General features: G+C 43.7%; 1 protein-coding gene across 2 annotated transcripts in view; it reads right to left on the reverse strand.

Annotated features, from left to right (window-relative positions):
- The window catches only part of ATP8B1 (ATPase phospholipid transporting 8B1), a 109200-nt gene that overhangs the window by 26792 nt on the left and 59731 nt on the right, over positions 1-22677 (reverse strand). For both annotated transcript variants that reach the window (XM_061400305.1, XM_061400306.1), the window contains 13 exons: positions 18434-18531; positions 16326-16439; positions 14838-14936; positions 14661-14722; positions 13351-13423; positions 13166-13236; positions 11293-11375; positions 10790-10948; positions 10538-10626; positions 7995-8185; positions 4572-4780; positions 3334-3377; positions 2115-2271 (listed from right to left, as the gene is read on the reverse strand). In XM_061400305.1, coding sequence (XP_061256289.1) covers positions 2115-2271; positions 3334-3377; positions 4572-4780; positions 7995-8185; positions 10538-10626; positions 10790-10948; positions 11293-11375; positions 13166-13236; positions 13351-13423; positions 14661-14722; positions 14838-14936; positions 16326-16439; positions 18434-18531 — 1449 coding nt within the window. The remainder of the gene's footprint in view (positions 1-2114; positions 2272-3333; positions 3378-4571; positions 4781-7994; positions 8186-10537; positions 10627-10789; positions 10949-11292; positions 11376-13165; positions 13237-13350; positions 13424-14660; positions 14723-14837; positions 14937-16325; positions 16440-18433; positions 18532-22677) is intronic.

A 22677-nucleotide genomic window follows, 5' to 3' on the forward strand; every position in this document is an offset into this window, starting at 1 on the left:
CAAAGAGCTCACACTATCAGACTGGAAAGGCCTTTGAACTCCAGCCCTCCTCCCGTGACATGAGGAAACCACTGCCCAGCAGAAAACGCTGGTCTGCATTGTGTGTCATGGCAAGAGCCCAGACGGGGACGGCCCACCTCCAGCACAGAGCCCAGGACTCTTCCCATGAAATCCCAGCGGAGAAAGAAGGAAATGGAGACCGCAGATGTATACACACTTGCTTAAGTTGGCAGGTTAACTTTCAAAATAATACCATCACACATGCCAAAAAAAAAAAAAAAGTAGAATAAACTTACCAATGAGCCAAAAACTGAGAGAACCCAGTTGCTTAAAAATATCATACTTGATTTTTATCATATGAGTAAAATGTGCTTAGCTAGTCAAACAGATTTTGACCTCTGCTTCAGTTATTTGTGACCTGATCTTACCCTTTTCTATCTGCCTGCTTTGGCCTGTTAATAGCCCCTTCCATGTATCTACCCAACCTGAATTCTGCTGTTATCTCAGCTTTATTGCACAATTAGATTCATCCTTGGAGAATGAGTGTCTTTGAAACTTGCTGCAAGATAAACATAGTATCTATAGATTTAGTTTTTTATGTCTCCTCTGAAGAGTTCATCCTCTACATATGAAACCTCAGAATCAGAAAACAAGAAGGGACATCCGTTCCTATGCTGGGTTGATTGAAGTGGGGAATAAGTAAGCGATAGTCACTCAGTTGGATTTGACTCTTTGTGACCCCACAGACTGTAGCCTACAGGCTCCTCTGTCTGTGGAATTCTCCAGGGAAGAATCCTAGAGTGGGTTGCTATTCTCTCACCAGGAGATCTTCCTGACTCAAGGGTCGAATCCTGATCTCCTGCCTTGCAGGCAGCCTTTTCACCACCTGAGCCACCAGGGCAGCCCAAAGTGGAGAATGCACATGACAAAGGGGCACTTTTGGCTCTTTCCAGAATGCACGTATGTATTTATGTGAGGCATCACCGTGTGACTAGGTGATAAGATGCCTAGCTGGCACTGATGCCGGACCATCTTGCTGTGACAGCGCTGGCACAAGCTGCACTTAAGAGTTTTGCAGACATGGCATCAACATAAATGTCCGCCGACAGATGAATGGATGAAGAAGATGTGGTGTGTGTGTGCACAGGCACTGGAATACTGCTCGGCCACAAAAAAGAACGAAACGATGCCATTTGCAGCAGCACGGGTGAACCCGGAGGTTATCATACCAAGTGACGTAAGTCGGAAAGAGAAAGACAAATACCCTGTGGTGTCACTCACGTGCGGGATCTAAAGTACAACACGGACTTATCCAGGAAACAGGGGCAGACTCAGAGAGAGAACGGACTTGCGGGTGCCGAGGGAGAGGGAGTGTGGCGGAGGATGGATTCGGAGTTTGGGGTCAGCAGATACAAACTATTCTATAGGATGGATATACAGCAAGGTCTGATTGCATAGCACCGGGAACTATATTCAATATGCTATGATAAACCATAATGGAAAACACTATGAAACATAAAAATGTATATACCTGTGTAACTGAATCACTTTGCTATACAGCAGAAATTAACACAACAGTATAAACCAACTATAATTTTCTTTAAAAATTAACAACAACAAAAAAAAGAATTCTGCTTTTCAGAATTCACTTAATTTTCATAAGTCACTTAATTTGGAGGTATCTGGGTTCTGTGGAGGACTTGACGACGGTTGGACTGCTATCCATTCTGTCCTTTTCTCCAGGTGCAGGGAGGAAGGAGGTGGGGATCGGGTCTAGTTGTTTTGTCTGCTGGCCTTCTGGGTAAACAGACCAATGACATTTGCTAGGAAGAAGAAGCCTTACATCCGAAAAGCCTTCTGCAGGATATCTATGGCAAAGACCTACCTATGGGAAATAGAACCCAGGATCTAGAAGGCAAGTCTCCCTGGAGGATGCCAAGTAAGCCGTGTACTTCTCTGGGGTATAAGATGAAGATGTGAAACCTAACTGAAACGCCTCTAGTTCACGCAACTCTTCATATGCATTCAGGTCCCAAGCACGAGTTCACGGTCAACTAAAAACAAACAAAACAAAAACTGGTCTCCGGTGTCCGAGATGCGACAGCCACACTCACCGTTGAGCCTGTCCGCCATGACCGTGTGGCACATGGCCAGCAGGAAGAAGAACTGCTGCACCTCCGGCTGCTTCCCCGACTGGATCTGCTCAATGAGGTAATGGTCGTAAAATTCAAGCTTCCCATCGGCGAACACATTCCAGCTAAAATCCACTGGCTGAAAGAAACGGAGAAGGAAAAATGGTCGTTTAAAACAGACGACTCGGGCTTCACAGATGATACGAACTTTTCTCGGAAGCTGTGTCTTCATCCAAACATCACCTTAGGATTTTAATATGTTCTGAAGTGTCAAGAGGCTCATATCTGTTTTAACATAGCCTGGTGTGAGTCGAATTGTGTCCCCACCAAAAAAGATGGGTTGCAGTCCTAACCCCTAGTATCTGGTAATAGGACCTTCTTTGGAAATAAGGTCTTGGTAGATGTAATCAAGAGGAAGTTTATACTGAGCACAAGGAACTATACTCAATACTCTGTAATAACCTAAATGGGAAAAGGTTTTGAAAAAGAATAGATACATGTATATATTAAATAACTGAATGACTTTGCTGTACACCTGAAACTAACACATTATTAATCAACTATGCCCTAATATAAAAAACAAAAAAACAAAGATGAGGTTAAACAGATTAGAGAGACCCTAATGAGTATGGTGGTTCAGTGGTAACGAGTCCACCTGCAATGCAGGAAATGCAGGAAATGTGGGTTTGACCTCTGGGTCAGGAAGATCTCCTGGAGGAGGGCATGGCAACCCACTACAGTCTTCTTGTTTGGAGAATCCCATGGATAGAAGAGACTGGTGAGCTACAATCCATAGGGTTGCAAAGAGTCAGACATGACTGAGCGACTGAGCACACACACAGCACACACGCACACAATCCAGTGACTGGTATCTTTATAAAAGGAAGGAGATTTGGACACAGACACACAGGGAGAAGGAGGCCATGTGATGACAGAGGCAGATCTGAGTAATGTGTCTGCCAGCCAAGCGCCCAGGACTGCAGGCAACCAACCACCAGAGCCCAGGAAGAGGCAACGACGGATTCTGCCCCAGAGATTCCAGAGGGAGCGTGCGCCTGCTGACTCCTCCATTCAAACTTCTGGCCTCCAGAGCTGTGCGGGAATACGTTCCTATTGCTGTAAGACACCTATTCTATGGGAGCTTGTTACAGCCCAGGAAAGTCATACACACCCCAACGGCTTCGTCTGTGAAAGGACTCACCTCTATTTTGCTATGACTATTCTGAGAAGCATCTCGATGGTCTCCTGGGAATAAACAGGACAAAACAAATTGAATCAATGGGTCTCATAGCCCGTCTGGGAGCCTGTCAGCAGAGCCCCTTCCTCAAGCCCTCAGCATCTCACCTTCCTCACTGACATTCTGTGAATCTGCAGCTCACAGCAAAACGTTTCCTCCAAGAGGAAATTTATGTTTTCATAGCTTTTAAAATAATTATATGTTTTTAAATATTTAAATGTTAGGGGCATCCACTTTGAATGCAGCACTAGCCTTGTTATTTTTATAAGTATATAGCACATTTCAGAATATTACAATGGAAATCAACTTTTAAAATATAATTGTGATGAAAAACGAAGCTTACCATCTCAACTACTTCGTTGTTTGTTTTCTGGCCGTGGCTCGAGGCTTGTGGGATCTTAGTTCCCTGATAAGGGATCAAATCCAGGCCCCCAGCAGTGGAAGTAAGGAGTCCTAATCACTGGACCACCAGGGAATTTCATCTCAACTATTTTTAAATGGACAGTTCAGTGGCACTAAGTACAATCACTCTGCTGTGCAGCCTTCACCACCATCCATCTCGATGGCTCCTTCATCCGTGAAAGCGGAAATGCCGTTTTCATTAAACACTAATTCCTCATTCCCTTCTTCCCCTAAACCCTGGCAATCACCATTCTACTCTCTAGCTCTCTGAACTTGACTTCTCCAAGTACCTCAAAGAAATGGAATCATGCAGTATGTTTCCTTTTGTGTCTGGCTTATCTCACGTAGCATAATATCCTCGAAGTTCGTCCATGTCGTAATGTGTCACAGTCTCCTTCCTTTTCAAGACTGTATAATATTCCCCTGTGTGTACACATCACATTTTCCTTACCCATTCGTCCACTGATGGACACTTTAACTTACTACTGCACCTTCCCTATTACGAATAATGCTACTACGGACACGGATGTACAAACACCTGTTCGAGTCCCTGCTTTTGGTTCTTTTGGGTGTGTAACCAGGAGCAAACTTGCTGGATCATGTGGCAAGCTAACTTTTTGAGGAATATATACCTAATTCTGACTCCTCACCTTCCCACATGTGTGGTCTCAACGCACCAGTGATGCTGCTTGAGAAACTTCACCAGAATAACCACCAGAGCTTTGCACTGGGGGGGACCACTCCAGGGAGGCAGCCGCTGGTCGCACACATCCAGAGATGGAGTAACAGCTTCTGCTCACCGTAAATTTGCCCATTGATGCAGCACTTCTTAAAGGTCATGACGTTCTGCGTGAGGGTCCCCGTCTTGTCGGAGAAGATGTAATGGATCTGCCCGAGCTGCTCATTCAGCGTGGTGGTTCTCGCCTTTGCAGGCGTGTCCTTCTCAGGATAGTACATCTGCAGGTCCCAGTTGATGAAGTAACTTTGGCCAAGACGAATCACCTCCACACTAGCAAGATAAAAGATTACTTTCGATCGAGCCCTCAGATACGAGTGGCAGGCAGTGGATTTTGTCCTCGCTTTGCGATAGGAGCAAGCTACTCATCTACAGGGAGACCAGCCCTGCAGTGACCTCTGTGCCCAGCCTCTGGGTTCTCCTGACCAAACACATCTTTCTCCAGCTTCAAGGTCAAAGTGTCCTCTCAAGATGATTTCCTACAAACTCCTGAGCACATCCAGCCATGGAAGCCTCTGTTCAGAACACACAGTCCATGCGGGTGACATGGTAGCTAACACTGCAGGGGGTACCCCCCATGGGACAATTTCTACTCTCTTCTCTCAGTCCCATCACACCCAGGGACGATGGAAAGGTGTGTTCAACTCTGCCCTCAATCGGAGGCAAAAGGAGCGAGAGTTCATTAGGTTATACACCCCGTGTGCTCTCAAGTAGCACACAGGACTTTTGGCAGATAACCCACAAGTTGTAACTGCACACTGTTAAAAAGTAAATTCTTTTTTTTAAACATTTTTTAATTGAAGTACAGTTAATTTACAGTGCTGTGTTAGTTTCTGGTATATAGCAAAGTGATTCAGCAATATACATTTTTTGAGGAACATGTACATATATATATATTCTTTTTCAGATTCTTTTCCATTAGAGGTTATTACAAGATATGGAATATAGTTTCCTGTGCTAAACAGTAGGTCCTTGTCATTTACCCATTTTGTGAGTGAAAGTGTTAGTCACTCAGTTGTGTCCGACTCTTTGGGACCCCGTGGACTGAAGCCCACCAGGCTCATTTAATTCTCTAGGCAAGAATACTGGAGTGGGTTGCCATGTCTGTCTCCAGGGGATATTCCCAACCCAGGGATCAAACCTCGGTCTCCTGAATTACAGGCAGATTCTTTACCATTTGAGCCACCAGAGAAGCTTATTTTGTATATAGTCCTAAATTCTTATAAGATTATAGAATGTCCAAAATGCAATACTCTAAAAGGATCATTCCTACTTGAAAACTATAACTGACTAAATTTATCTCAGTTTTAAGGAAGGTGCTTACACATCTAGCCACTGTTCAGTGGGCAAAGGATGTCTGTAAAGAATGGAACTAAACAGATGGAAAAATAACTCCCTTCTTCTCTGCTCCCTTATATGCTTCGTGAGTGCCTAGAATTACCAGACATCATCCTAGGTACGGGGGATACGTCAATAAACAAAAGAGACAAAAATCCCTGCCCTTAAGTAAACATATACTATATTAGATGGTGAGAATCGTCTGTAGAAAATCAAAGCACCATAAAGACAGACAGAGACCGACAGGCAGAAGAAGTGATGTTTAAGACAGAGAGGGTCAGGAATAGCCAGGGGTATAAGGTGAACTTTGAGCAGAGATCTCAAGGAAATCAAAGAGCAACCATGTAGATATGGAGGGGAAAGGATATTCCAGGAGAGGTCAGAGCAAGTGCAAAGGCCCCGGGGCAGGTGCTGATACCACTGAGACATTCAAAGAGGCTCAAGGTGAGGGATCCTGGGGAGTGGTGGAGGTGCAGGAGGTCACGAATGGGTATGCAGGGCAGTGCAGTGGGTCCCATGGGCCTGTGGGCGCAGTGTGACTACGGTGGGTCTATTCTGAATGAGACAGAAAGCTACTCTTGGGCTAAAAGCAGAACAGAGATACTATCTGAAATGACCAGACTGACAGATGCTTCAAAAGGACCTTCGCTTCCAAGAGAAACAAACCGACAAAAAAATCATATTAATCACATGACATGACTTTTTAAAACCTAAAACTCCATATACAGTTTATGTATAAAATACATGTGTCAAAGTGTCAGTCGCTCAGTCACGTCCAGCTTTTTGTGACCCCATGGACTGTAGCCTGCCAGGCTCCTCTGATCATGGAATTCTCCAGGCAACAATACTGGGGGCTTCCCATGTGGCTCAGATGGTAAAGAATATGCCTGCAATGCGGGAGACCCAGGTTCGATCCCTGGGTTGGGAAGATCCCCTGGAGAAAGGAATGACAACTCACTCCAGTATTCTTGTCTAGAGAATTCCATGGACAGAGTAGCTGGTGGGATACAGTCCATGGGGTCACAGAGTCAGACAGGACTGAGCAACTAACACTTTTACATTTAAGAACACTGGAGTAGGTTGCCTTTCCCTTCTCCAGGGGATCTTCTCAACCCAGGGATCGAAATCAGGTCTCCTGCACTGCAGGCAGATTCTTCACCATCTGAGCCACCACAGAAGCCCTAATACATATGTACAAATACAGAGAAAATAGTCTGTATGATAGTTCCCCTAACAAAGGTAAAAGTCATCATGGTTTTTTTTTAAAGTAACTGCAAACACACAGGTCCCCAGGGCTTTACTTCACATGAAAAGAGTGACAGTAACTACAGCTAATAAAATTAAAACTAAAACAAATGCACGTGTAATAAAATTAAAATAAAGCAAACGCTTCTAATTACAGGTGTGCATGTAGTCTTATGTGCCTCTGGGCTATTACTTATTGGAACCAAGAGCAGACTCTGGCTGCTGGGTATATTTCAAGGCACAATTTTTCTCCCAGTGGTTTAAAGTTCAACTGACCAGAGACAGTGAAGCTTGATATTAAAAAAGGAAAAAAGGAAAAAGTAGCAGAAAACAACGTGATGACCATCTATCAGACATATGACCCTCTTCTATTACTCTTTTATCACAGTTGGGGTTGAGATGAGAAAGAAAACATTTTGAGAGGCGAAATGTGGGAGGCAGCATTTAGGAAGCCCAGGGAGTTTTACAAGCTGGAGATATACCAGGTAGTAATATAGAAGATACAGAAAAGAGGTTAGGATGCCTCCGGAAATGGAGAACAACTAAGTTATTCCATGACATTCTAAATCTTCATCCAGCTCTTTCTGATGCTTGAGCTTGAGCTTTGGAACCCAGTCAGAAGAATCCTGCCAAGAAAGTGACTGCAGAAGTGGAGTTTGACCTCTGAACTCCAGTAGCTTTATCTGTCAAGAGGTCAAGATACAAGATGCTGTGCCTAGCACAGGGCAGACATGCAGTGTTAATTTCCTTTGCCCAGATCACCCTCAATTCTGAAGTGAAAGCTCTTTTCTTATTTGTTCCTTATGACCTTTAAAACAAGTATCGCTAAAATTGAAGGTGCTGAATTGGCAAGGTGTACCAAGTTCTTCCTTAAAGCAGAAGGCCAAAGAGAAGACAGCCTTACCTGACATAGAGAGAGATGGGCACCAGGGTGTTGAGAACAATGATGTAGCCCCAGAAATTCAGGAATCCACGGTAGGAGGGCGTAGAGTCTTCTCCATCATAGAGGTACCAGGAAAAATTGCCAACTTGAGCTTCCCAGTAAGCATGGCCGATGGCAAGACCCGCAGAAAGCAAGATGAGAACAACAAAGATCTGAAAGACACACAATGGTTAGGTTTAACTCTAAGGACACATTCCCGATCCCATGCATTGTATAGATTCTAATTTACCTTAATACTTTACATGTGTATGATAATTTAGTATGCTGTAAAAGCAACACAAAAGATGCTGATGCTGGCAAGATTGAAAGCAAGAGGAGAAGGGGACGGCAGAGGATGAAATGGTTAGATAGTATCACTGACTCAATGGATACAAATATGAGCAAACTCTGGGAGACAGGGGAGGACAGAGTCCATGGGGTTGCAAAGAGTTGGACACAACTTAGCAACGGAACAGCAACAACAAACACACTTAAAATAGAGACACTGCCATAACAGCTCCTTGAGGAAGACTCTGTGCTTCCACTGCAGGGGGCGCAGGTTCGACCCCTGCTCAGGGAACTAAGCTCCCATATGCCCCATGTGGCAAGGCCAAAAGGTAAATAAACAGAAAGAATGCTTTCAAAGCCTATTTATTTCTGTGGTTGATTAATTTATCCTACCTACCATGTGCAGGGTAAGGTTTTATTCCTAAAATTATCTTTCAGAAGAGAAGGTGGTGTTTTATATTCAAATCCTTAAACATTCTCATAATATGGGACATTATCTCAACAACTTTTCCTTTGAGCAATAACATAATGTTTGGGGAAGATAACCTTACTTTAGCATGAACAATTTCAAAGAAGGCAAAATTGGGATTCTTATAGAAAATGTTCGATGGAAATGATTAAAAAAAAAAGAAGAAGGCAAGGAAATTTTATGCAAATTTGGGTAATTATTCCTGAAGGTTTAATGATTACTTAACATTTAAGATCCTTTAAGAAGCAATACAGTAAGTATTCTATTGTGAAAACTGAGTGTATACCTAAAGAATGAATTAAAAAGTCAACAGCCCTAGGGCTATTGGGGTATTTAAGGTAACTGCGAACACTGGGTATCTGTGAGGAGGAAGAAAATTTCCAAGGCAAATTTAAATCTCTGGACACAGATTCTAAAAGTGCTGTATTTCAAAAGAACTGGGCACAGAGGAGAGATGACAAACTCCTTGTGAGGGCTCCAGCCACAAGCAAGACAGTGACATGGAGGATGCACCAGAAAAGTTCAAATGAAGATTTCATGAAATGTGAGAGCAGGGAAAAAAGAATTTTTTCTTAAATTAACACATTACTATTATATGCTTTTGACCATATAAAGTATTGGAAGTATTATGAGTCCCTAAAATGTTTTGTGTTCAAATTAAACTGGATCAGATAAGATGCTGGAATAGAGGGACAGGGACGTTACCTTTCTCGTGAACACATCAAAACTAAATACTTGAAAAAAAAAAACCCTTACTGGCAAGTTGGAGGACTGTCTAATGTTTAGGGCCCCTCTATGTGCAGAAGAGTGGACACAGCAGGTTTAAGACTTCCAGCCTTGGAAGCCTGTTTACACAGCGGGCTGTTGGCTGGCAACAGGAAACAGATTTTGGAAGGGCTTCCTGGTTCCTTATTTCTTATTCTCTGATAAGAATGACTCATTGTGCCCAGCTGTTTGTATAAAACAATATGGTTTATACTGACTACCCAGATTCCTTTAAGGAGTCTGGGATTTTGGTACACGCCAGGCAGACAGTGCCTACATGGCCAGACCCCAATAAAACCCAGGTAATGAGTCTCTAATGAACTTTCCTAGAGAGCCAACATTTCACATGGGCTGACACAGATTGTCACTGGGAGGATTCAGTGGGTCTGTTGTGAGTGACCCCACTGGGAGAGGACTCTTGGAAGCTCATCCCTGGTTTTCTCTGCCCTTTGCCCCATGAACCTCCTTCCTTTGCTATCTTGCTTTGTAATAAGCGATACTTATCATAATAAGTCCTAACTATGAGAACAATTATAGACTGAATTCAAGTCTTCCTCATGAATCATCAATACTGGGAGTGGTCTTGGAGAAAGATCTTTGACTCATCTTACACCTAAACTTGCCTTATATTTGGACTTACACAGTATATTTTGGGGGATAAAGGTTTGCTTTTAAGAGAACTATCCCTGTGGGAAATTAACAGCAGTAAAATCAATCCTACATTGACTTCAAGGGCTTATCTAAGACTCCCTAGTTTCCCAGCTGATGACTCTATAGGGTGATCAACTCAGGTATCAACTCAGGGCACCCTACCACTGGGGTTCACATTCCCAGAGAGTCTCCTATTAGAAATGCGGCATTTCTGAGAAGAGGTGCGGGACTCTCCTCCCCCACCTTGTGAATTTTTCTACTTGGCCCCCAGAGGTAAAATTTCTTTGCATTAGAAAAACGTACAAGAAACTAGAGCAAAAGATAGCACTCTACCAAAACAGCAAATAAATACCGTATAAACCATGTAGTTCATCAGGTAATCGATTTTAGTTCTTTTAAATCTGGTTTTCCCACTGTTCTTCATTATTTTAGAGTCAGCACCTAGAAAGAAAAAATTCAATCTGATCAACAATTGGGAAAATCAGTTCACTAGCCTGTAAATAAAATAACTCTCTTGGGTTTCAACAGAGAAAGGACAATCAATTTCCTCATTTACATCTTTAATGAGCCTACAGATCAATTTCCCAAGAGACTTCAAAAGTACCTGCAAAAATGACCAGTCCATGGCAGAAATCGGTGTTCCTGATGACGCAACCACGTAATAAAATTTTATCAGCATCCAAAGGAAAACTTGTGTTTTTCCAAAATAGTGTTCCTGTAAACTTATCTAGTCGGTTATTCGGTTCCTCACATTCAATAAAACCTTTTAAAAGAGATATGATTCACATAAGTACTCACTTATGAAAGATTTTCTGGTTTTAATTAAAATGCAGACTGAATCAAGCAATGAAAATTTAATACAAAGTAAGACATGTTAGGGCTTTCCTGGGGGCTTAGTGGTAAAGAACCCCCCCGCCAATGAAGGAGACGCAGGCTTGACCCTGGGTCGGGAAAATCCCCTGGAGAAGGAAATGGCAACCCACGCCCGTATTGTTGCCTGGAGAATCGCATGGACAGGGGAGCCTGGTAGGCTACAGTCCACAGAGTTGCAAGGGTCGGACACAGCTTAGTGACTAAACAACAACAAAAAGACATATTTGCACAAACCATCAAATGTTGCCAATGAATTTTCTTCTTGGAGATATTGGTGTGTGATTTCAAGTGCCATTTTGAACTTTAAGTTGGTTTCTCTAAAGGGAAAGCAAAAAAGAATTGCATGAACAAATTTCAGAGTTGGAAAAGGAATATAAAGAACACTGTACGAAGTAACATTAGGTATACCAGGAAGTGAAAGCTACATAATCAGCCTTCTCTGTTTTCAAACTCTCTGTTCTCCTTGGAACTTCAGCTTTGGATGAAGTTATCCTCTGAACTAGAAAAAAACTCCTGACCCAGGAAACGTTGGCCCCCTTTTACTGTCAGTTACCATGAGGCAACCTGGGTAGGCCTGAGGCACCCAGAAGCTTCCTGTCTCTCCCCTTACTAACTTAAGCCTTACCACCCGCCAAGACTACCAAACTGCTACTTAAAACTTTCTTTCTAACATTTAATCACACTAAGATAATTCTAGGATACGTATTTGTTACAGAAAGGGTCAAGACTCTATCAACTTAATATTGCCCAGAGTGAATAACCGGATCCTTTGAAAGATGAATTCTATCTAAGGAAGGAGGTGGTCACCTTACCCCCAGTACTGAGCACATTCCCCGCCCCCCACCACACACACAGTGGAAGGCAAAAGACAGGCAAGAGGACCCCCAGGGCCAGGCTGGGCGCGTGCACTCTGGGGAGCAAGCCAAGCTTCCTGCAGCGAGTCACTTATTTCAAGCCCCACAAAGTCCGACTGGGGATTCCCATCTATTAAGAAGTGGACCAGCAGTTCTCAACTTTCCATTCTGTGTGCTCCGACAGGGCACGCTAGGAGTTTCTATCTTTGCAAAACTTCAGGATCTCTCACTTGTGGGAATAAGAGCTGTTTTACAGTTTAGGTTGAACGATCAACCGACTGACTTATAGACCTTGTTTTTACTTGGATGATCTCAGTCTCCATAGAAGCTTATGCTCATTGTGGGTGTGAGAAAGGGGTTGATGCCAAGAGAGGAACACAGGCAGCAGCCCTGGGGGTGAGCAGAGGGGAGCAGCGCCCCAACTCTGCCACCCGGTGTGTGATCTTGGGCGGGCTACCTCACCTCCAGGGCCTCAGTTTCCTCACGGGTTACGTCAAGGCGATAACACACATCTCATAGGGTTGCTGCAAAGATTAAATGAGGAACTTCCCTGATGGTCCTGTGGCTGGGACTCCACGTCTTCCATGCAGGGGGCCTGGGTTTGGTCCCTGGTTGGGGAACTGGATCTTACATGCTGCAGCTAGGACCCAGTGCAGCCCAATAATAAGAAAGAATACTGATTTTTTTAATTAAAAAAAAAAAAAAGATTAAATGACCTACCATGTAAAATTAATGCAACCCAGCCGGTATTCCATAAATGTACTGAAAACTGGTCAAAATGGTCCAAAAAATCCTTTCAAGTGGTAGCATAGTAACAAAAACCAGCAAAGGGAGAAAACTGTCTACTGGCAGACTTTAAAAATCTATTTTTTCCCCCCCGAAATAGTTACTAGCAGCCGTTTGTCAGTCTGACACTGCTCAGCAGCTGGTAAAGGGCTCAGGCACACATTCTGTAATCAGAGCTTTACTTTCCCTGAAAGATAGGCGCACAAATACAGAATAAGGTAAAGAGAAGCTGGTCTACTAGGGAGTCAGACCGCTGCCGTCTTCTTGCTCGTCCTACCAGTTCTGACTAGGGAAAAAGGCAAAGACAACGAGAGGCTGGTCTCCTATAAGGAGAGGTTGCTGGGCATCTAGCAGGTAGAGCTAAGGCCAGACCTCAGGGCTTCCTGTCCAAGTGCACAAGTTTCATGTAACAACGGTCAGCCTTCCAAAGGTGAGCTTCCCAACCTGCCCGCCTAAGACCCACTCACCCATCCAGTTCGGCCGTTTCCACGTAGCAGAGGCTGTTAGGTTCGGAGCTCGACAGCAGCAGGATGTCAGCCTGTTTGAAACAAAACACACCAGTAACACAGAGACCCCCATGCCCGAGGCTGAATAGAATGCCAGGTCAGATGGAAGGATAAGGCATGGGACAGCAGTGCTTGAGCCCACTTACTGGGATGAAGTCATTTTTTTTCAGGCGAATGACATCTCCGACTTGAATGTCTTTCCACTTGGCAACTTTGAACCTGAATGTAGAAAAGAATGATAGTTCAGTGGCACTCTTCAAGTTACTGGCAGGGGATTTGGATTATGCTGCCTGGGAGCCAAAAATTCCGGGAAAACATGTACATCCCAGGGGAAGGTCAGCCAGCTGATGATTAAGGGGTCATGAGAATCATCTTCTCCTCTGGAGGAAGAAACAAAGGCCGTGCTAACTTTGATGCGTTCCTTTCCATCCTGCGTTGTATGATCGGGGGTCAGTGGGGGCACCTTAAATGTGCAGGAAGGAGACACGTGCCACCCCTCTGTTTTTGCTCATGTCCTGTGTTCCCAGCCCCTCGGCTTCCTTCCACTCAGTTATCCATCGCCTGCTGATCCCAGGAGAGGGAAGCATTATGGACCCCACATGGCCATCTGGAATGCTCATGATACTTTGGTTTTTATACACATTTGGCTGCATTGGGTCTTAGTTGCAGCACTCGGGATCTTTGATCTTCGTTGCAGCATGCGGGATATTTAGCTGTGGCATGCAGACTCTCAGTTGTAGCATCTGGGATCTGTTTCCCCAACCAGGGATCAAACCTGGGTCCCCTGCATTAGGAGCCCAGAGTCTAAGCCATGGGACCACCAGGGAAGCCCCCAACTCTAGTTCTTAACTTGTCTCCTCTCTAGTGTTTAAACTTATCTTTTTAATGAGTGTATCACTTTTCTAACAAACCTCATAAGAATATTGATAAAATAAAAAGATTGCTTCCTTTGGTATTAAATTCTCCTGGAAACACCCATTTGACTGTCTAACATACGAACATTTTAAAAAATTAAAATATAGTATGGCAGACCTCAGAGATACTGCAGATGATGAGATTTCAACATAACTAATTCTAATAAAACTCAGCTCATAACAAGAAAGATGAAAACAAAATGCTCTGAAAGCCCAGCAAAGGGAGAGACCACTGTAGCTGGGGATTCCTGAAGGGTTTCAGGACATTTGGGCAAATCGCTGGGGGAGAGCGGAGATGGGGTCGCACACTCCAGGCTGAAGGAAACCCAGGAGGATTGAGGACTCAGACCTCCAGCAGGCAACTGCCTGGACTCCAACCTGGGGACAGCCTCGCCTCGGTAAGTGGAGAAGGCCTTTATAAGGAAGAGGTTCACGCGCTGTTAGACTTCCAAGTTCAACTAGTTATCTCTAAGGTTGCTTCTAGATGTATTTGTATATTACATCCTTGGATGAAAAGTCACACGTTCAGAAAGGCACGGTACCTGCCATCCTTAATGACTTCACACGTCCTATTGTTGACTTCCTTGTCCATTTTATGGCGCGCCTTGAGAGGAGGGATGGGGAAAGGTTATTTTAATCATCTCAAAACGGCCAGTATAAATGCCACTAGAAAATAACGCTTGCAGCGGTGAGGAGGCGGTTGCATGAGCAGTCCTTACCACATCATCCACAAGGTCTTTGACGGCCGTGACGCCCAGCACTACAAGCAAGGGCACCAGCGTGGTGTACCACGCCAGGGTCGAGATTTGGGGGATTGCCTGAAAGAGATTGAAAAATGGCAGACATGTGTGCCCAGGAAGACACGGCAGAGCTACAGGCAACCGCTAATGTTAAGTCTAATCGCCACCACCATCCAGCTGGCATCCTGTGTAGCAGGCATGGAAAGGTGCCAAAGCACCCAGCTAACCCTTCTCCTGCCTCTCTCTCTAGCTTCTGGCTTCCTGGAACAGAGCCTAGGGACAGAGACACGTTACAGAAAAACCCACACGAACTTTTCGGCCAACCCAATACTAATCTCGCAGACTACAAGAATTACATGAAGGAACAGTGCAAGGAAAGGGCTAAGGCTGTTACCAGTACCCGCACCTGGATCGCTGTGCCTTCAGGAAAGATAATCAAGGTGTGGGGAGATGGGGGGAGGAAGTTCATGTCCCACGTTACTGTGACTATAAGGCAGAACACCCCTTTTCCTTCTGGAAGGAAGGAAGGGAAAGTGGCCCACTCGTCATGCAGCAGCACTGTAAAGTTGGCAGTGTTTCTCTCTACACGAGCCTGTCTCTAAGGCCCCGCTCGATAAGACCACGCCTTATGATCAAGTCAGCAGGTCTCAGATTCCTCTAAACCTGTTGAGGGTCTAGCTCTCCCTCCTGAGTCTTCCCTCCACCCATGCGTCTGCCATCTCCACTCAGACACACAGGTTACAGTTTCCCAAAACTATACTGGGCGAATCCCAGCAGGTGAGACTATTCTCCAAATCAAACGCTTGACATAAAGAATCTGATGAAACCAAGTGGAGATGCCATCCTTTGTAACCAGCACTTCAAGTGCTAAAGGTGGAAACTCTGAGTGGCAACTAGAGGGTATATAGTTTCTTTGATCGTAAAACAGTTCCTAGACAGATAAAAGTAATGCTCTCTAGATTAAGTGGACTTCTTGCCCCAAGTAGGAGGAAAAAAAGGCCTTTCCAGTGTAAAACCAGATCAGAAAAATAATTATGAGAATTGTGAGCAAAATCCTAATAAAAATCAATAACCTTTTGGCAACTAAATAAAAAATAAAAGCCAAGCATAAAAAATAGATTTAATTTTAAGGTACAACTGTTTCACAAAGTGAACATTTGAACCTGACTCACTTTAGGAAAACCAGTTTTAACAATGACATCAATATGTTTTAACTGACATCAGTATGAAACTGAACTTTTTAAAATACAGAATTAAAATAACATCCGCATTTGCTCAGGTTCATAACACTGTTCATGAACTGATTCTGGGTATTAGTCACACTGTCTTACATCCAGAACCCAGATGACCGTATAGAAAACTTTCAAGATTATTTGTATTTTATGTACAATTCAAACACTAACAACCTGAATGTTACTGAGTCATTGTAACTCAAAACAGATTTAAGATATCAAAGGTTATTATTACCTGTAAGATGAGAAGGACCAGGAAATAGAAATTGGCCGCTCTCTTAAACTGCTCAAACAAATTCATTGGTAGAAAGGTCAACGCATTGTACTTGTATGTTTTAATTGCATTATTCTGTTGGAAAAAATGAGAAAATCATTCTAAACGGTCCCACATTTACCACAATACACGATGTATGAAGTGAAAGTGAAAGGCGCCCAGTCGTGTCTGACTCTTTGTGACCCCATGGACTATACAGTCCATGGAATTCTCCAGGCCAGAATACTGGAGTGGGCTGCCACACTCTCCCCCAGGGGATCTTAGCAACCCAGGGATCGAACCCAGGTCTCCCGCATTGCAGGCGGATTCTTTACCAGTTGAGCCACCAGGGAAGTCCAAGAATACTGGAGTGGGTAGCTTATCCCTTCTCCAGGGGATCTTTCCGACCCAGGAATCTAACCGGGGTCTCCTGCACTGCAGGCGGATTCTTTACCAGCTGAGCTACCAGCGAAGCCCAGACAAAAATCAGCCCTGTGGCCTACAGGCACACAAGGCTATAATTTGTTTGAAAGATACTGAGATTTTCTTTAAGTTTTTACTTCTAACTGGGCCTCAAAATGACGCCTTGGAGGCTTATGTCAGAGTCACAAGACACAGAGATTTCACCTCAAAGGTCTCTGTGGCAACTCTCACTGTGACCAAACAGATCCTGCTGTTGGGTTCCTTGATCCTTAGAGCCTCTTAGAAAACAGGGCAAAGATGAGGAGAAAATGAGACGTGTCAACATGGGTGGGAAAGGAACATTCTTGTAAGAGCAATGGAGGGTGTGTAAGAGTAAAAGACACAGGTGTTGGTTGAATTGTGTGCCCCCCAAAGATACAGTCAAATTCTGACCCTGTGACCTGCGATGGTCAGCTTACTGGCTTGGCCAATAAGTTCGTTTGGGTTTCCCCATCAGGTGGGACAGAAAAATCCGAACAAACTTTTTGGCCAACCAAATATTAGAAATATGGTCTTTGCCAAGGTGATCAAGTTACAGTGAGGTCATGCTGGATTAAGGTGGATTAAGGCCTAATCCAGTGATTAGGCCTGCTGGCCTTTGTAGAGGAAAATTGGGCACAGAGAAACATACAGGGAGACAGAGACTGGAGTGGTGTGTGGCTAAGGATCACCAAGGTCTGTTAGCCAGAAACCAAGGAGAAATCTGCAGCAGTCTCTCCCGCGGATCCCCCAGAAGGAATCAGCCCACTGACACCTTGATTTTAGACTTTGGGCCTTTTCAAATTGTAAGAGAATAAATTTCTGTTGTCTTACACCACCCAGTGGGTGGTATTCTGTGGAGTAGTCCCAGGAATCTAACAGACAACATTTCAGCCCAGACTTAGCTCATGTTCTTTATATTTCAATGATAATAAGCATTTTGGGGGCGAAAATATCTTCAAAGTCTCTGAATCCATCACAGGCCAAGGATGGAGAGATAAGTTACCAAGATTCCTTTCAAATTCTTATTGCTGTCAAAAAGCGAGGCATTTGTGATATTACTGTATGCTCTTTTATAAAATTTTTTTAAAAGAGCTCTGTATATTCAGAGGGAAAATTTCAATCAACTTTGTTTTGTTTCACACTGCCCCATACACCCTTAGGGAGGTCATCTTAACACAATGAGAAAAAAGGACATTCTAGGAAATCTAAAATAAGACACCAATGGGCCTATGTGTGACCCGGAAGCAGACTCACAGACAGAGAGAGCAGACTTGGGACCACCAGGGAGAACGGACTGGGAGTGTGCAGCTAGCAGATGGAAACTGTTACATACAGGATGGATAAACAACAAAGTCTTATTCAATGTCCTGGGATAAACCAGAATGGAAAAGAATTTTTTAAAGAAATATATATATATATATGTATAAACTGAATCACTTTGCTGTACAGCAGACATTGATACAACATTGTAAATCAACTATACTTCAATTTAAAAAATGACATTCTAGAGAACTAACAATGACTGTCAATGGCCCCAGGCCAGGGGTTACCTGGAAGGCAGGTGTCAAACAAAGCGAGTAAGCATCATGGCTATTGGGGGAAAAAACCTGGCTTTTAATAAAGCTAACTAATTAAAATCTACTTACCGCATATTTGCTCTCCTTAATGCAAAAGAATACTGTGTTCATAAACTGAGGTTGTTCGTGGAAGCGTCGATCATTGGCTTTGACTTGCCATGTACAGTCTTTAAAAAAGAAAGAGAAAATTAGCCTGTTGCTATGGGTTGAATTATGTCTTTCCTAGATTCACACATTAAAGCTCTGACCCCATCCCGTACCTCAGAGTATGACCTTATTTGGGAACAAGATTCACTCAGATGCAAGTTAAAGTGGGGTCATTAGAGAGGACCCTAATCCAATATGACTGTCATCCTTAGAATAGGAGGAAACCAGGACTCAGAGATGCCCATGGAGGGAAGACAGTCAAGCCAAGGAGAGAGGCCTGGAACAGACCCTTACCTCATAGCCCTCAGAAGGAATCAACACACCACAACACACCGATCTCAGACTTCTAGCCTCCAGGACTGTGACATAACACACTTCTGCATTCAAGTCACCCAGTTCGTGGTAATTTGTTAGGGCAGCCTCAGCAAACCAATGACCATGTTATAAACTGACCACTGTTCATAGAATATTTGATTCTAAAAGAAAAATCCTCATTTAAACATGGCCTGAACAACAACCCCAGAGCCCCACAAGGTCACAGCTAAATTAAGTTAAATTATTTCTTCAAATTCATTTACTTGGTTTATAAATTGTGTGTGTGTGCTGTCGCTTCAGTTGTGTCTGATGCTTTGCGACCCCATGGACTGTAGCCCACCACGCTCCTCTGTCCATGAGACTCTCCAGGCAAAAAGACTGGAGTCGGTTGCCATGCCCTCCTCATTCTATTTTATGGTAATCTGCAAATTGTTAACAGTTTCATTTGGCTCTCAGATGACTCATGACATATCCCTGGTCACCAGTGTTCTAGAACACCTCTGAGAACTGCTGTTTGAAAATTCAGGAAGGTTGAAAAGAAAAATACTGAAGATTCCTTAAAAAGGGAGAAATCACCAATGAGAAGGGATAAAAACCAAAGCCAGAAATGCTCAAGAGGAAAGAATAAGCCACCCTGTTCATGTGCTGGATTCTTCACCCCGCTTGTGGCTTCTTAAATTTGCTTCATAATTAAGTCCTCCAGCCAACGGTTCCTGTCTCCACACAACCCCCTCACCTCCAGCCCGGTTTGATTGGGATGCTTCAGATTGAAGGTGGTATCTGACCTCAAGTAGAGCAGTGGAGGTCCATCAGAAATGACCTTGGTCTCTTCATTTTACACTGTGAATAATATCTTGGAAAGCTTGGAGAAAGTAACTGGTGTCTTTGTCTGCTGTACCCTGAGCTTAACTACAGCAGCATCTATAGTTAATTTCAGAAATTGGATTGCAGTCAAGTAATCAAAATAACTATTTCTAACAGGGTTCCTCATTTGGCCCAATTCAGACAAATTTGACCTAATTTCAGTTGGCAAAGTAACCGATTCCTTTTCCTGATACTTTCCTGAGTTTCATGCTAATTGCTTGAGGAGTAGTTCAATGAGAGACCATAAAGAAAGTGAAAACGGTTTCTGTGGTCAAACGCATTTGTGAAACACAGTATCCAACAGCCTCCTCTTGGACATTCAATGGACCCACTGGTGTATTACAGTCTCTGGGAAGTCCTATAGTAAAGAACTTATTTAATTTTATTTAATCCAATCTTTTCAAAATTAATGTGACCAAGGCACATTTTTTAAAAATATCACAGAACACCTATTAATATCGTTTGAGAAGTGTTGTGTTAAGCACATGCCTTTAAGAAAGGAGGCAAAATAGCACTTGGAAATATTTACATTTTGGATCAAACATTTACTAAGTACTCAGTTAAAACAGAGAACCTTACTGGACACTTGGACCCCAAGGCTAATTTATAGAAAAAGTAGAAATCTTGTACCATTTTCTAGAATGGAAATATTGACCAAGAAAAGAGAAGTAATATACTAACCAACAAAAAAATTTCACCTTCACCTGATGACCCTTTGGTTAAAAGCAAGAAGGAAATTAATTCACAAGGGTTGTACCTAATAAAACCATCAATGCAATTACCATCAGCCACCGGCTCAAAATCATCTGGAAAACATGTATTTAATACATGTAAGTATGGCTACATGATGTTGGGTGTTCTCATGGTCACCAAGTCCTTTGATCATCACCATCTGGCAGAGAAAGTCAGTTTTACCCGACCCCTCATTCTGAACTCTTGATTATGGACAACTCTGCAACCAAAAAGCTGTTTTGGTTGGTGCAGACTACAGCAAACCAGCAGAGTTAAATGATCAAAAGTTTAGCATCAGAAAACAAACAAAAAGCAACCCAAGAGGGAAATGGGTAAAGGACAAATAGATCATGCATACAAAGAGAAATTGAATGGCTCTTAAAAATATGAAGATACCCAAGTTCATCAAAAAACAAGGACAATTCTTCAGTGAGGTACCCATTTTTATCCCACAAAGGCAAAATAAACAGGCCCTCTTAGGTGGTCTCTGCAGAGAACAAGTTGGCTACATCTATCAAACTTCAACACAGACATGCTCACTGAGAGTGTATACACTCTTGGATAAAGAAATAACATATCTCAGGGCTATTCAATGCAGCCCTGTTAATCAGGGAGATTAGAAACAGCCTAAATACCACTATGAGCAGCTGGTTAAATATTCACACAATGAAAGTCCGTGTGGTCCACAAACAAGAATGAGGCAGCTTTACATGTACATCATGACAGGGGAGATCGTCAAATTACCCTGACCGTGCAGGCATGAGTGCACAGAATGAGAGCACAGTAGGGATCCAGGCGTGCACACACACTTGCACACGTGTGACTACGTGTATATGTATCTATGGGTATGTAAAGTCTCCTGTTTGTAAGTATTCTTTGCAAAAAGTGGTGTCTGTATATCTCCAGAAGGACACAGGAGAAATGGGCAAGAGCAGAGACAGAAGAGGCAGGTGGGAGTTCATCTTCACTCTGCACCCTTTTATCAATACTATGTGCAATAGTGCAGCCCTTTATCAATACTATTATCTTTGGGGGGAAAATCATTTGTAATTCCCTTTACTGGATGACAATAAATATGTTTATAATAGGTTAATTAAATAATAAATAGATTTAAATCAATATACGTAAGTTGCTTGATTTTCTTATGGGCAGGATGCCATTATGTTTAATTTTTTGAAAATATTACTCAAGGGAATTCCCTGGCAGTTCAGTGGTTAGGGCTCCAAGTTTTTGCTGTCAAGGGCCCAGGTTCAATCCCTGGTTGGGGAAATTAGATCCCGTAAGCCATGTGGTGCTGCCAAAAAAAAAAAAAAAGTCAATAAAAAAAATATTATCCCGAAAGGCAATGGGATGGTGAATGGGAATAAATCAAGAGAGGAGAAGACAGGAAAAGATGGAAACCTGTGTAGTCATGGGGAAGAAACACACCTACATTCAACAATGAGTAAATCTTAAAAGTATCTTTGAATAAGTCCACATATACCCACAAATACATGTTGCATTCCATTCCAAATCAAACACGTGACAAGGCTGCAAGCTGCACACAGCCGTCTCGGTCGGAGAGGAAGATAGGGCCCCGTTACACGGGCCTGAGCTGCCAGGGGAAGCAGGTGGAATCAGATCCCAGGGCAGGGCAGTCTTCCGCAGGGATGGAGCTGGGACTGAGAGGAGGAAACAGCAGCAGAGCAGCAGCCGCGGGAGGAGCCGGCTGTTTTCAGCCTAAATTGCTGGCCCTCAGCAAAGTGTCCAAACTCTTCAGCACGGGCACCGCCCCACCCATCATCAAGCTCCAAAAGGGCTCGAGGTTTCCTGGACTCTCAGCCCCTGGGAGCCCTGCTTCCCGCTGCCTCACCCTGGCACACCCTGCCCCTGAGACCATGGGGGTCAACTTGCCGCTCGCCTTTACTCAGGACTCAGCACAGGTGTCGCCACCTCCAGGAAGCCTTCCTTGACCAGGGGAGGCCTCGCCTGGTTCCCTCATACCTCTGCTGAAGCTTCTCCTGCTGTCAGTCATACATGCCCCCCAAGCCTGCTGCCCCGACACCAGCTCAGAACAAACAAGACAGCTTGGACCTTGGGTCCTTGGAGCACTTGCAGATTAGCTGGAAGAAGGGCACTGTACAAGCAGTGTAAAATAAAAACCAGTGGTTTCCAAGTCACACTGTGATGCATGCTGAAAAGGAGGGGGGTGAGGTTACAACGGTCCTCTCCCCATAAGGTCCTCGCTCCCCCAGGCTGAATTCCAGCTCCTCCAC

Source organism: Bos javanicus, chromosome 24 (genome assembly GCF_032452875.1).
Source record: "Bos javanicus breed banteng chromosome 24, ARS-OSU_banteng_1.0, whole genome shotgun sequence".
Taxonomy (NCBI): domain Eukaryota; kingdom Metazoa; phylum Chordata; class Mammalia; order Artiodactyla; family Bovidae; genus Bos; species Bos javanicus.